Source organism: Nothobranchius furzeri, chromosome 15 (genome assembly GCF_043380555.1).
Source record: "Nothobranchius furzeri strain GRZ-AD chromosome 15, NfurGRZ-RIMD1, whole genome shotgun sequence".
NCBI classification, from domain to species: Eukaryota; Metazoa; Chordata; class Actinopteri; order Cyprinodontiformes; family Nothobranchiidae; genus Nothobranchius; species Nothobranchius furzeri.
The window spans coordinates 33,584,315-33,599,367 of record NC_091755.1 but is presented as its reverse complement, the minus strand read 5'-3'; the positions used below and the strand labels follow the sequence as shown (position 1 = coordinate 33,599,367).

Genomic DNA, 15,053 nt, shown 5'->3' with positions numbered 1-15,053 from the left:
CCCCACTTATCTTTAGGAACAGAAATTAAAGAATTTTATTTCAGTATTTAATTCAGTGCAATATATATATATATATAACTATTTGTCCATAAGATGCTATTTTAATAGATTTTCTAACCATATTGTCTTGTGTTATACATGGCAGCAGAAAAAAGGCAACATTGTGGAAATTCTAAATTAAAATATTTGAATTTTAATGTAAAATGACAGCCTCTAGATTGCAGACCAAATGATTTGTCCAATAATTTTCAAATGTACTCATGGGGCGTTTTTTTAAATGTGGGACAGTTGTGTTCTTTTGAGGATGCATTTTATTTTGAAAGAACAGACATGTAAGAAATCAATAAACTAGAATTAATGCAACTACTAACTTATCAATTAAACGGTAATTGGATCACCTTAGTATTTTAAGACTGTCTTAGGGGGAAATGTGTTGTGTAGTACTACTCCAGTCCGCCGGGGGCATTCGAGATCGATGAAAAGATGCATTGGAAACTAACGCTAGCGGTGTTTTTAGCCATTAGGAACTGACAGTGGATCAGATACAGAGGGAGCCCATTGACTGTTGTGATCGTATAGTATGAAGTAAGCTGACCGCAGATCAGTTTTGATTTGGACTTCTGCACCGGGGGAGCAGCTTCGGCCGTCAAACAGCGATACTAAAAATGTGGGTAACGTTTTAATGTAGAAAACGGAAACACTGCAATTTAGCTCCATTTAGGAAATTTAACAAGCGTATTCTACATCTGTCTAACCAGTACTTCGATCATGAATGTTTTACAGCTGAGACGCTATTTAAATCATGGTGGCGCGTAGCTGCTAGCTTTTTCCTTATATAGGAAGAAGGGAACGGTCTGTAACGACAGCTTCCTGTCGGTGGGGAGGATGCACAACTGGAAATATACTTTTAAAGTCATTCAGCATCAAACTGTATGAATGTTGCTCATATTTTAATAACTACTAACTTTTACAGATAATAAATTCAGTTCAAAAACTCATCTTTAAAGTTTCGACAACGCAGGTCACTAAAATGCAGCCAGTGGGACCTCATTTTATCTACAATCTCAGTTTGTCTGACTCTGCAAACTTTTTTCATTAGTCAAATTGGTGAATAAAACAAATTAGTATGCCTTATGTCCAGAGTCATATTTGATGCAGGTGTCAATGAGATACTATTACAGAAACCGTGAAGTATTTAGAGAAGCTTATTTCTAGTGCACTTTAATGACATTGGTTTCATTAAATGTTGTACTCAGTACTTGTTTTTGCATAGGCAGCTTTATTTGTTTAACGTATTTCATACACAGATGCAATTCAATTCTACCTACTTTGATAGCACAGTTCAGCGACCTCTCTGATGAACAAATCTGAATTTATAATTATATGTACATGATTGAAAACTAAAATACATTAATATAGTGCGTTGCATCATGGTGCAGTTGCTCATTTCTCAGTTTTAAGGTTTCTCTGCATCAACACACCTGACTTTATTCATTAGGTAATTAACAGACAGGCTTCTTTAGAACTCGATGACGTCGGTGTCGGGTAGTTCAACCGTTGAATCAGGTGTTACGGAGCCGGGAAACGACTGAAACCTGAAGGGTTGTAGGCTACCAGCCAGTACAAGGATTGGACACCGCTGCAATAAATCAAGCTAATGCGCATGCGTGAAACATTTTATAAAAAACAAATACTATCACGTTTATTGACGGTATCCGTAGAGTTATTTTACTATCATCAGTTTGTTAAATGTACGAAATACACGTTGCCCTCATTAATTAAAACGCAGCAATTCAAACGAAAGCTATCGTACTAATCTGGAGGCGTGACGAACACCGCCATGTTCCCACAATGCATTGAGCGGGTTAGAAAGTTATTATTTTATGCTCAATTTAACTCCCTATATCGCACGTTTAACACACCTGCTATAGTGTAATGTTAAGTTAAAAAAATCATTAGCAAGAGCACATTTTTGAGTTTTGGAGTGTGTAACCGTAATGTAGACGGGTATGTTGGAGAATGGGCTGCGACACTGAAACGCTGTTTCGTTAGTACTCTTGTTTCTCTTCAGATCGTATAAATCTTTCGCCTTTTACTAAAGATTTCCGTGGAGAGGAACAACAAGAGCTTAACACAATTTTTTGATGCCCTGCCTTATGGTGGGGTCCCTTCACACTGTCTAAAACAAAGTTACGCTGTTAGATACGGGACTCAAACCTCGTTGGAGCTTTATCACTCCAGTTATGAGCATTTAGATAGCTATAAGTCTATTTAAGACTCAGCATTAGCGTATACAAGAAAAAGAACACCGTACATCAGAATAAGATTTAAACTACCTGCATCTCAATTTCTAGTCAAATTTCAGACACTTAACAACTTTTAGTATTTATTAACTTAGTAGTTACAGGCTGTATCTTTCAGTGTTGCACCGTTTCTGTACGTAATATATTTACAAACGCTCGATTTGAGAAAAAAATTATTCTGGGTTTTCATCGAATTACATTCACATGTGTTACTATACGTTCTTTATTATAAAAATCTATGACATTTTAAATGTAAACATTTAAAAGCGTCAAAAGATTATTCGCGCAATGCATTGTGGGAACACGGCTGTGTTTCGTTACTTTTTGCTTCAGTTTGTGAAACTGATTTATTTTTATATACATATGAACATCAACAAATTTCTTATGCATGTTTATTAAAGCGATTATAGTAAAGGCTGTATCTATTCGTTACTAATACATACGCAGCAGTCTGTTTATGAAGGAAATGTTTGACGCATGCGCAGACTTGAATGTGGGTGTGTATTCAAGGAACCGTAATGCAGACGGCTATGTGGGGACAACGGGTCCCAAACTCGAGAATTTCACGCAGTACACTCTTGGTTCTCTTCAGATCGAATAAATCTTTCGCCTTTTACTAAAGATTTCCGTGGAGAGTAACAGCAAGAGCTTAACCCAATTTTTTGATACCCTTCTCTGAGGTGGGGTTCCTTTACACTGTATAAAATAAAGATACCCTGTTAGATACGGGATTAAAAACTCATTAGAGCTCCTGTACTCCAGTGACGAACGTTAAGATAGCGTAAAATCTATATAAGACTTAGCGTAAGCGTATACAAGAAAAAGAACACCAGAATAAAATTTAAAATACCTGCATCTCAATTTCTAGTCAAATTTCAGACACTTAACTTTTAGTATTTATCTACTTAGTAGATACAGTCTGTAACTTTCAGTGTTGTACCGTTTCTGTACGTAATATATTTACAAACGCTCGATTTGAGAAAAAAATTATTCCGGGTTTTCATCGAATTACATTCACATGTGTTACTATACGTTCTTTATTATAAAAATCTATGACATTTTAAATGTAAACAGTTAAAAGCGTCAAAATATTATTCGCGCAATGCATTGTGGGAACACGGCTGTGTTTCGTTACTTTTTGCTTCAGTTTGTGAAACTGATTTATTTTTATATACATATGAACATCAACAAATGTCTTATGCATGTTTATTAAAGCGATTATAGTAAAGGCTGTATTTATTCGTTACTAATACATACGCAGCAGTCTGTTTATGAAGGAAATGTTTGACGCATGCGCAGACTTGAATGTGGGTGTGTATTCAAGGAACCGTAATGCAGACGGCTATGAGGGGACAACGGGTCCCAAACTCGAGAATTTCAGGCAGTACACTCTTGTTTCTCTTCAGATCGTATAAATCTTTCGCCTTTTACTAAAGATTTCCGTGGAGAGGAACAACAAGAGCTTAACTCAATTTTTTGATGCCCTGCCCTGAGGTGGGGTTCCCTTACACTGTATAATAAAAATACACCCCTTATGTGACGGACTTATCAGCTCGCACGAGCGTCTTGTTCTTCACTCATGACCGTTTCAGTAGCATCACTGAAACAAGACTGAGGAAAATTTAACATACCTGCATTTCAATTACTAGTCTAATTTCAGACATTGACAACTTTTAGTATTCATTAATTTAGTAGACAGGCTGGAACTTTCAGTGTTCTGTACCTTGTGGTGGGGATCCTTTACACTGCTGAAGAGTAAAAGCATGTTGTAATTAATGGTAACGTCATGTATTCAACATATTAACATATTCCAATCTTTCAATCTCAAGTTAAATCATTTAATGAAATTTGCTTTTGCTTTATATACAATAGATTAACTAATGCACTCGATTTGCGTCATTTATACCTTGTTTTTCCGTTTTCTGGATTATCCGCACTCATGAGTGTTACAAATATGCTTTTCAACTCGTTCTGTATTTTAAAATGACATTTGAAATATAAACTATTAAAAGCGTCAAAATATCCAATAGTGCAGTGCATTGCAAGAACACAGCTGTGTTAGTTACTCTAACTTTTTAGTGCTCCAGTTTGTAAAACTGATTTATTTCTATATTATGTGAACATCACCATATGTCAAACAAAGTGATTATAGTACATGCTTTATATGTATATTATTCATGTTTGACGCATGCGCAGACTTGAATGTGGTTTTGCGTTCAAGGACCCGTAATGCAGACGGCTACGTGGGAAAAACGAGTCCCACACTCAGGGGTTGGTCTGGTATTCACTCTTGTTTCTCTTCAGATCGTATAAATCTTTTGCCTTTTACTAAAAGTTTCCGTGGAGAGGATGAACAAGAGTTTTCTCCAATTTTTGATACCCTGCTTTGTGGTGGGGTCCCTTTTCTGCATAAAATATAAAAATAATTATAGATGCTGAAGTCATTTATGCAACCTACATACATTTAATAATGACTCTTAAACGCAAGTTATTTATTGAAATTTCACACTGAGGCTTGCGGCACCTTGTTATTTAGTTTTCTGGATTATCCGCACCCATGAGTGTTACAAATATGCTTTTCAACTCGTTCTTTATTTAAAAGCTACATTTGAAATATATACATTTAAAAGCGTCAAAATAATAATTCGTGCAATGCATTGTGGGAACACGGCTAGGTTAGTTATTTTTTTAGTGCTTTAGTCTTCAAAACTGATTTATTTTTATGTTATATATGAACATCACCAAATGTCTAATAAAGTGATTATAGTAAATGCTTTATCGATACGTCACTAATACACAGCAGTCTGCTTATGAAGGAAATGTTTGACGCATGCACAGACTTGAATATGGTTGTGTATTCAAGGAACCGTAATGCAGACGGCTATGTGGGGAGAGGAACGACAAGAGTGTATCTAAATTTTACACCCAGGCTACAAACATTTAATAATGTACCAGATCAAGTATTGCACTATCGGTTTCTCTTTTTCACAAATTTCAGTTAATGATGTTTTGCAGGTGATTCATGCGCTACCCTCATCTGGTGCTCCAGGTCCTGATGGGATCGACTGCAAATTTATTAAGATGGCAGCTTACGAACCTGCCCTTCCATTAGCCATGCTTTTAAATCTTTCATTTAACACTTGCTCAGTCCCTGCTCTATGGAAAGTTACAAAAATACTTCTATTATTTAAAAGAAGGTGATGCTTGCGAGCCAAATAATTATAGGCCCATAGCTTTAATAAATACAGGCATTAAAGTTTTCGAAAAGCTAGTATTTAGTCAACTTTATAGTTATCTCGAGGACAACAATATACTTTCTCAATTTCAGTCAGGTTTTAGGAAGAACTTCTCAACCACTGCTGCTGTAACCATGCTTGTTAATTATATTCAATAGGGTTCTACATGAGCTTACTCACTGGAGCAATTTTCCTCGATTTTATGGAAGCTTTTGATCTGGTTGATCATTATTTATTTTTAGATAAGTTAAATGCAATTGGGCCGTCTAGGTCGTCGTTACTCTGGTTTAATTCCTTTCTTCACCATTGTTTTCCATTTGTTTCTTTAAAAGGTGCCAACTCACAGATCAGAGGAATTTCTAGAGGAGTTCCGCAGGGTTTATCATTAGGGCCTTTATTGTTTTCCATTTTTGTAAATGATCTCCCTCTCTGTTGCTCCACATGCTCCATTTGTACAGATATCCAACTTCATATTGAGATCTGATGTATCTAATGTGTTTCTTTAAAGTGTTCCTTTAATTTTTGTGAGCAGTGTAGTATCAGATCGAATGATCAACTCTCTTTTGTTGTACCTTTTTTCAAAAAGAATCAGGAAAAACTGCTTTTTGTGTCAAAGCCCCAGCACATTGGAATAGACTCCTTCTGGAGATACAATTGATTACTTCTTTTTGACGATTCAAAAATTCTGTCTATTCACATGTTACATCTTCTTGCATCATTTTGTTTATTTGCGCAATGCTTTATGGGAACATGTCGGTGTTTAGTTACGCCTCTAACTTTATTTGTGTGCTTCAGTTTGTTGAATTTAATTTAATTTAAAATACAGACACCAAATGGCTTTTGCATCTATGATAAAGAGATTATAATGATTTTTTTATATGTTTCTCCTAAATACGTAATTTGTGATTAAAATGTTTAATGCATGCGCACACTTAAATTCGGTTGTGCGTTCGAGGAACCGCAGTGCAGACAACTGTGTGGGATGAAGGGGTCCCACACTTACTGCCATTAATGTTAGATCACTCTTGTTTCTCTACGGATCAAATAAATCTTTTGCCTTTTCTTAAGGGTTTACATGGAGAGGAACAAGAGTTGACCTACATTTTTGAAGCCCTGGTCAAACATATTGACCTTATTAGTGTTGAATGACAATCTGTGATAGTAACGGTGGTCCAAGCATTGGTGAATGCATGAATCCATCATCAGGGTAAAGGATTCAAACTTCTCACTACGATACAGAGATGAGCTAAGATATAAAAATATGTTAGAAATTTGCATCTAACCAGTTCCTCTTTAAATACTGCTGGATAAGAAAACGTCTCCTTATTATAAGCAAAAATATTTAAAAAAAAAGGCTCTTTATCAAATGTGTGAAGAGATGGATGTGAAACTCTGCAGGGTGAGAGAGGTTATAATGGTGTAACAAGTGGACCGTTTCTTATGAAAACAGCAGTTTCTGCTATGTGATCATTAGTAAACTACCAGCTTCCTGTTGCAAGACAGTTGTTTTTTGACTTTCTGTCCTGCAACAGCGACAAACTGATAACAGTTGGACAGTCGTCCACTTGTCTCTCTCGGTGAGTCTGCATTTCTCTTTGATGGCTGTCTTTTGTTTAAAGATGATAATTTAGTTATTTGATTTATATTTTTACCTGCAGGACGTGTCTGGCTCTGCTTACGATCATTTTAGAGCTAAACTTGCACAATCTATTACGCATTGGGCTTTCAACAGTATTCGCCACCTTAATATCATAAAATCAGCCTTTATGATGCAGAACAGCAACTGTGGACATTATGGTCCAACAATAAATAGAAATAAAAATGTGTGTGAAATTTCTGGTGTTGTTTAAACAAAAGGATCAGTTGTCTTAAAAATGTTATTATTTAGCAGGAAAAGTTTAATTTGTGCTAACATACAGATAAAATGTTACATCTCTGTGTTTTCTAGTGCCTTCGTGATGAAATGTGTCAGAGAAATGGCAGCTTTCTCATTCAAATAAATAATATTATAGTAAAGATCTGTAAAGATAATTATTGTTTGAGCACAGTTCAGGTGGTAAAGTACTCAAAAGGTAGTTATTTTTTAGTTCACCATCATTTTCTTCAAACTGAGCAGCCAAAGATAACGGGATGCTGCATTCAATTGTAGGGAGAAAATCTGAAAATTGCAACTTTTCTTTTGTCGGTTGAGTCCCGCTGTAATCCCCCGTGCTAAATAAAAAACATTACTCTTTTTTTTTCCTAAAAGCTTCGGTTAAACTTTGTAATAAGGTTCAAGAATGGCTTAAATTCTACATAACATGCCTGTTTTTTATTTTATATTTTCTTTATTAGATTTAAAGCAAAAATAACACAGCTGTCACATCAGCTCTGCCTTAGGCTGTTGTGTTATCGTTATTTTAGATTTGGTCTTCTTGCATTTTATGGATCACCTTTAAAATAAATGACTAATTCAAATGTGCACAGAGTATTCTACTTTTGGTACATTTGGAGTTATTTTTGTTTATATTTTTTATTCAGTTCTGGAAAAGAAAGCAAAAGTTAATTTGGGTTATTTTATAAGAGCCTGAAGGGAAATCCATACTTTGAGTAAACCTGTGCCAGAATATTCAGAATTTACTTAGAAAGTGTTTAAATACATGTAGTTTCGTCAGAATTTCTGTAACAAACCAGCGGGCACGTCTGCTCCTGCACAAGAGTGTCGTAAGCTAGACAGATCAGGAAATGCAGAACTGTTGTTGTTTGGTGCTTCTCTAAACTAAACACGTTTTTAGTCATTTCCTCTGCTCAGATGAAGTCGTGGAAAGTAGTTTTTATCAGTTTACCCACAGCTTTGAGGAACTGCATGCTCATGTAACAGTTTTCCATGCAGAACTTGAATGACGGCTGATTTAAACCCTGATCGTCGCAGGTCTGAAGCGATTTCGTCCTCCAGTTCCAAACCGGACAGCAGATCTGAGCTGAGTGTTGATCAGAACCAAGGCCCAACCACAGTCCATCAGCGGCATCGGGAGACCTGGGATGGAGAAGATCAGGAGAAGCCAGACACAGAGGAACCCGGGAGGATCCGTGCAGTTCCGATCCACCAGCGTCCGGACCTGCTGGTTCCCTGTGCAGATCTGGTCAACTCTGAGTGGCAGAGGAGCCAGGCAGCTCGGGTCCACTCCCTCCAGAAGTCCTGTTCAGAGTTTCCTGTATGTCTGGTTCTTCTGCAGGGAGAAAGGGGGTCAGAGAGGCTGCTGGGCCACGTCCGGCTAACCCGGGTGGTCAGCCACAGCAGCGGCCTGTTCGTGGAGTCTGTAGTCGTGTCCAAGGAGGAGCGAGGAAAAGGCTACGGACGGATTCTAATGGAGGAGACGGAGCGCTATGCTAAACGCAGAGGCTTCAAGCGCCTGAGCCTGACCACCCACGATAAGCAGCACTTCTACGCCCATCTGGGCTACGTGCTGTCCACGCCGGTCCAGAGCTCAGGCGCCGTGATGGCCCTGGTTCCCATGGCGATGCTCATGAAGATCTCCAGTGTCCCAAGTGGAGAGCAGAGCTGCAAAAACAAAACTGTCTCAAAGATGGATGTTTCAGGGGGTGCTGATGTATCATCTCCATCTGCTAGTTTACAAACTCCTCCCCCTCCTCCTCCACCGCCTCCTCCCCCCATCCATCCTCCACCGCCTCCTCCCCCCATCCATCCTCCACCTCCTCCACCTCAGTCTGCAGGGCAGCTGCAGACTCAAACTCTGACCAAAACTCCTTACAGAGACATTAAAGGAGTTCCCATCTTCTGGATGCACAAAGACATTTAATGAACCAAACAGATTTTATGTCAAATTAAAACATCCGTCATAAAATTACTCCCAGCTCTCTGGAACCATCCACATTTAGATTCTAAAGTTGTGTATTTACTCTTCTGTTAGATAAAAAAGGCTCTTTTTGCTCATTTATGAACTGATAAATCCCCGTCTAGATGATTTGATGCCGAAACATTCAGATACAAAGTGCCTTTTTGAACAATAATGAAGAATTATTGAAATAAAAAGATTTGAGCATATTTGACATGTTTTCTTGGTGTTTATTTTTGTTTTCCCTCTCATGATTGTTAATTTATATATTTTTTAAATTCTTACAAAGTGACACTTTATTCATCCCTTTATTGGTTTTTCATAGGTTTAAAGGATTAAAAATACTATTAAATGTAAATTTAAATGTCTATAATCATAAAATGTAATGTTGATATAATGCTTGGAGTTAATGTTTAAGTGCTTTAAATAAGTATAAATGTTAGGATTGATGTTCTGTCTCATCTCAGGAGGGACGCACCATCAGATGAGCAGCCATGGAGCTGTTTCTCCTCCAGCTGCTCATCATGTCTCCTTACTGCTGCAGCTCCCGGTCTCAGGAATTTACCGGCCCAGCTGTCCGCGTCCAAAAATCCCCACCCGCCACGGCAGGCCCGGTTCTGCAGGACCATCCCTTTATTGTTGTGTGGAACATGCCCACAGCAAACTGCCAGAAGCACAATGTCCAGCTGGACTTGGAGGAGTTTGATATCGTGGTGAATCGTAAGCAGCGCTTCCAGGGTCAGGTGGGATGTCATTTAAAAATATATTTAGCATTCTTTGTTGACATTTGGCTGCTTTTTCATCAATTTTTGGTGCTTTTATTTGACACTTTAGTGCAACTTGTGCTTCAAAAATAATTGAGAACAGTGATTGATGAATAAAAGACAAAAGGAGACATCAGGTCGTGGTAGACAGCTGCTCATACTGAGCCAGGTTCTGCTGGAGCTTTCTTCCTGTTAAAGGGGAGTGTTCCTCTCCACTGTCGCTACATGCTTGCTTAATAATAATAATAATAATAATAATACATTTTATTTCAACAGCGCCTTTCTAAACACTCAAGGACACTTTCCAGACAGAGATTAAATGCACAACAATAAAAGATAGAACAGCATAAAACAGACAGACAGATTGGAGCAAAGAGAGTAACTATTGGAATGCTAGACGGAACAGGTGGGCTTTGAGTTTGGTTTTAAAGAGAGTGAGGGAGTCAATGTTACGGAGGTCAGGAGGGAGTGAGTTCCAGAGCTGGGGAGCAGAGCGACTGAAGACCCTGCTCCCCATAGTGACCAGACGGAAAGGTGGGACAGAGAGGTGGATGGAGGAGGAGGACCTGAGGGAACGGGTGGAGGTTGAAGGATGAAGGAGGTCTGAGAGGTATGGAGGAGCTAGGTTATGGATGGCTTTGAATGTATATAGTAGAATTTTGAATTGGATTCTGGAAGTGACTGGGAGCCAGTGGAGCTGCTGAAGAACAGGGGTGATGTGGTGGAAGGAGGGAGTTCTGGAAATGATGCAGGCTGCCGAGTTCTGGAGAAGTTGGAGTTTATGGAGGGATTTGTGAGGAAGACTGAAGAGAAGAGAGTTGCAGTAGTCAATACGGGAAGTGATGAGGCTGTGGAACAAGGATGGCGACCGAGTGAGTAGTGAGGGAGGGGCGTAGGCGGTTAATGTTACGTAGATGGAAGTAGGCAGACCGGGTAATATTGTTCATGTGGGACTGGAAGGATAGTGAGGAGTCGAGGATGACACCCAGACTCTCGACCTGAGGGGAGGGGGAAACTAAGGAGTTGTCGACAGGAAGTGTAAAGCTGTGGATTTTGGATAGTAAAGATTTAGTGCCGACAAGTAACATTTGTTTTATCACTGTTAAGTTTGAGAAAGTTTGATGTGAACCAGTCTTTGATGTCAGATAAACAATTGGTGAGGGAGGAAGGAGGAAGTGAAGAGGAGGGTTTGGAGGATACATAGAGCTGGGTGTCATCCGCGTAACAATGAAAATGGATGTCAAATTTACGGAAAATATTTTCCCAGTGGAAGAAGGTAAGTGATGAAAAGGAGTGGACCGAGAACAGAGCCTTGGGGGACGCCAGTAGTGACAGGGAAGGGACGGTAAGTGAAGGATTTGAGTTGAATAAACTGAGTACGGCCAGAGAGATATGAACGGTACCAATCAAGCGGGGTATGAGAAATGCCAAGGGAAGACAATCTATGGAGGAGGATGGTGTGAGAGATGGTATCGAAGGCTGAACTCAAGTTGAGGAGGATGAGGATGGAGAGCAGTCCAGTATCGGCAGCAGTGAGGAGGTCGTTAGTGATTTTTATGAGTGCAGTTTCTGTACTGTGGCCAGGGCGAAAACCAGACTGGAAGGGCTCATAGAGGCTATTGAGGGTGAGATGGGCATGGAGTTGAACAGAGATTATTTTTTCTAGGATTTTTGAAAGAAAGGGAAGATTTGAGATGGGACGAAGATTATTGAAATTATTGGGATCAGTGCCGGGTTTCTTTAATATTGGAGTAATAGATGCAGTTTTGAAAAGTGAGAGAACAATACCGGTAGAGAGGGAGGAGTGGATTATGGCGGTTATGAGAGGGAGAAGGGAGGTGAGACATGTTTTAAACAAAACTGTAGGGAGGGCGTCGAGAGAGCATGTGGAGGGCTTGGATTTACAGATAATATCAGATATTTCGGATGAGCTGGGAAGAAGAAAGGAACAAAATGACTGGCGGGATGAAAAAATCTCAGGGGGAGGGGAAGAGCTTGGAATTAATTGCTGGTGTATATACGCAGTTTTCTGAGTAAAGAAGGTTATTAAAGAGTTACATGAGTCAGCAGAATGCAGGTGGGGGGTAGAGAGTCCGGGGGATGAAAAATATTGCGCATTATTGAGAACAGAGTCCTGGAGGACTCTGTTCTCCTTCATTGGAGGAAGCCAATCCAGAGTAGAACGCAGATTTTGTATGTTTAATAGAGTCCAAGTATTGAAGCAGATGAGTTTTGTGCATTTCTTTGTGTATTGCAAGACCAGTTCGTTTATGGAGACGTTCGAGTTGATGTCCTTTGGCTTTCATCTGTCGGAGTTCAGGGGTAAACCAGGGGGCGGAGTTAGTAAAGGAGACGGGCAGAGTTTCGACTGGGGCAAGAGAATCCAAGATATTGTGGAGTGTGGAGTTATAATGAGAAACAAGATGGTCAGGAGAAGCAGAACTAGGGATGGATATGGTGTTATTAATAGATGACAGCGTGACTGGGTTAATGTTTTTGATATTGCGGAATGAGATGTGACGGATAGGCTTAGTTCTTAAAGAACAGAGGGGGATGTTGAATGACAGAAAAAAGTGATCAGATATATTTACATCATTAGCAGAACAGTTAGATGGGGTTAAACCAGAGCAGCAGATTAGATCAAGAGAGTGACCTTTAATGTGCGCGGGAAAATTAGAATATGTTTGATAATCGAAGCTGTTGAGGCAGGAGGAGAAGTCTCTGGTGAGGGGGAGGTTCAAGTTGTCCATATGAATATTTATATCACCAAGCAGAATGACACTGGGGGAGAGGGTAGTGAGCTGGGTGAGTAATGAGGAGAAGTCATTTAAAAAGTCACTATTGGGCTTGGGTGGGCGGTAGATCAAAGAAGATCTCCAGTGTCCCAAGTGGAGAGCAGAGCTGCAAAAACAAAACTGTCTCAAAGATGGATGTTTCAGGGGGTTTCAGGAATGGGGATTACTGTAAAGTCAGTGACTCCACTGGATTTCCTCAGGCAGGAAACGTTTAGGCAGGTTAACTCTTAATTAGTATAAGTCAGTTCGATTGGAATGCCTACTTGAGATAACTTTTTGTGAGTTGAACTGAACTGAATTAAATCCACAGCAGAGTGTCTGTCAGTCATGTCTTTGGGCTGAGAATGTGCACTTCAGAGGTCACCTGTTCCTTTTTTCTTTCTAATCCCAGAAAATGACTATCTTCTATCGGGATCGTCTGGGGGAATATCCATACCTCTCCCATGATGGCAGGAGGATGAACGGAGGGCTCCCTCAGCTGGGAGACCTCTCTGCCCACCTTTCCCTCACAGTAGCACAGCTGTCTTTTCTGCTGCGCCCCAACTTCTCTGGTTTGGCTGCCATCGACTGGGAGGAGTGGCAGCCGCTCTGGGAGAGCAACTTCGGATCCAGAATGGAGTACCGGAGGCTCTCCAAGCAACTGGTGAGGCAGGAGAGACCAGATTTGTTGGAGAAGAATGTGGCCTTGTTGGCACGGCAACAGTTTGAGGAAAGTGCTCAGCTGTTTATGGAGGAGACGCTTCGGCTGGTGGTCAGGAATCGACCCAAAGGATTCTGGGGCTTTTATGGTTTCCCTTCATGCCTAAATAAACACAAAAGAAAGACAGGTAGAGCTAACACTTGTGACTTTAGAAATCATAAACTGTTAAAGTCTGGTATGATGGTGTCAAAAATGTGTGCATTTTTTTGTTCGATTGGTCAGATAAAACCTACACTGGACGATGCCACAAAGGAACCAGGAAGCAGAATGACCGTCTGTCCTGGCTCTGGACCCAGTCCACAGCTCTGTATCCCAGCATCTACCTTCCTGAGAGGCTGGCCGGATCTCCAGACGCAGCTCTGATGGTCAGGTACAAACATCTCCATGAGAGTAGGATGTTAAAGCTTGAGCAGCAGCATGTTCAGGGGGATGATGGAGATCCCTGACTTCTTTACCCAGACACAGGCTACTGGAGGCTTTGAGAGTTGCATCCCTTTGGCGTCATGGCAACAGCACCAACCACACCACACCTGTCCTTCCTTATGCCCGACTGGCGTTCACACACACGCTCAACTTCCTCAATAAGGTTGTAAACATGTTCAAGTCAAACTCAATCTGGAAAAACTTTGATGACATACAACAAACTTCAGTGTGTGTGTGCTTTTGTGTGTGTGCGCGCGCAGACAGACTTGGAGCACACACTCGGGGAGAGCGCATCCCTCGGAGCAGCCGGAGTTGTGTTGTGGGGAGAAATGAAATTTGCCAAATCCAAGGTAAATGGGAAAAGTCCTCACAAGTTGTCTTTATGAGTTTGTGTGTTCTATCTTGTCTTCTCTCACCCTGCAGCAACAGTGCATCCTTCTCAAAAACTACATTCACAACACTCTGGGTCCATTCGTGCAATCTCTGAGGTCCAACACGCAGAGCTGCAGCGTCCAGCGTTGTCACAGTAACGGACGCTGCATAAGGCGACGCGCGGGCGCAGGTCACTGGTTATCTCTGGCTTCTGCTCCCTCATCGGACCCTTTTGAAGGTGATGGTTCCACCAGCAGCAAATATTTTCACAGATATTTCCTGTGTCAGTGCTATTCAGGCTGGACTGGACCGGAATGTTGCAGGAAAGAGGAAGAGATCTAACATTCATTGTCTTCCTAAAGGCCTTATTCATTTAAATCCTCTTTCAAATAAAGGTCTACAAGACACAGTGTTTGTGTTTTGGAGTTTTTGTTGTTAAAAACTAAATTTATCAAAAGAAAATCTAAAACAATTAATTTGAAACATGGTTTGCAGTACCCACATTTGACCACTGGGTGTCACTCTTACTTCAATTCAAGGTATTTAGTCTCTCTCTCTCTCTCTCTCTCTCTCTCTCTCTCTCTCTCTCTCTCTCTCTCTCTCTCTCTCTCGCACGCACGCACG

The 15,053-nt window shown here is 40.3% G+C and overlaps 2 protein-coding genes and 4 non-coding genes across 8 annotated transcripts; all 6 read left to right on the top strand.

Annotated features, from left to right (window-relative positions):
• Positions 1–537: 537 nt before the first annotated feature.
• Positions 538–14,838, top strand: hyal3 (hyaluronidase 3). 3 transcript variants are annotated; one of them, XM_070544749.1, is made up of 7 exons: positions 538–667; positions 9,843–10,118; positions 13,326–13,761; positions 13,857–14,004; positions 14,094–14,220; positions 14,318–14,407; positions 14,481–14,838. In XM_070544749.1, the coding sequence occupies exons 2-7, from the start codon at positions 9,870–9,872 to the stop codon at positions 14,769–14,771; spliced, it is 1,341 nt and encodes a 446-aa protein (XP_070400850.1). In that variant the 5' UTR covers positions 538–667; positions 9,843–9,869; the 3' UTR covers positions 14,772–14,838. The 3 variants fall into 3 exon arrangements, with proteins under 3 accessions (XP_070400850.1, XP_070400851.1, XP_015822889.1); XM_070544750.1 differs by having other exon boundaries at positions 539–667; positions 9,920–10,118; XM_015967403.3 differs by lacking the exon at positions 538–667 and adding an exon at positions 7,034–7,116.
• LOC129164850 (U5 spliceosomal RNA) lies at positions 2,053–2,166 on the top strand. Its single transcript, XR_008564336.1, has one exon. It is a non-coding gene; the product is annotated as a U5 spliceosomal RNA (small nuclear RNA).
• On the top strand, positions 2,877–2,991 carry LOC129164852 (U5 spliceosomal RNA). Its single transcript, XR_008564338.1, has one exon. It is a non-coding gene; the product is annotated as a U5 spliceosomal RNA (small nuclear RNA).
• Positions 3,691–3,805, top strand: LOC129164851 (U5 spliceosomal RNA). Its single transcript, XR_008564337.1, has one exon. It is a non-coding gene; the product is annotated as a U5 spliceosomal RNA (small nuclear RNA).
• Positions 4,588–4,701, top strand: LOC129164853 (U5 spliceosomal RNA). The gene has a single exon (XR_008564339.1). It is a non-coding gene; the product is annotated as a U5 spliceosomal RNA (small nuclear RNA).
• Positions 8,296–9,589, top strand: naa80 (N-alpha-acetyltransferase 80, NatH catalytic subunit). The gene has a single exon (XM_015967439.3). The coding sequence runs from the start codon at positions 8,419–8,421 to the stop codon at positions 9,337–9,339; it is 921 nt and encodes a 306-aa protein (XP_015822925.1). The 5' UTR covers positions 8,296–8,418; the 3' UTR covers positions 9,340–9,589.
• Positions 14,839–15,053: the final 215 nt, after the last annotated feature.

Coding starts and splice junctions, on each gene's coding strand:
- naa80 (XM_015967439.3), top strand. CDS start 8,419: ATGACGGCTGATTTAAACCCTGATCGTCGCAGGTCTGAAGCGATTTCG.
- hyal3 (XM_070544749.1), top strand. CDS start 9,870: ATGGAGCTGTTTCTCCTCCAGCTGCTCATCATGTCTCCTTACTGCTGC. Junction 10,119..13,325: donor AGCAGCGCTTCCAGGGTCAG/GTGGGATGTCAT, acceptor TTCTAATCCCAG/AAAATGACTATCTTCTATCG. Junction 14,408..14,480: donor TGAAATTTGCCAAATCCAAG/GTAAATGGGAAA, acceptor CTCACCCTGCAG/CAACAGTGCATCCTTCTCAA.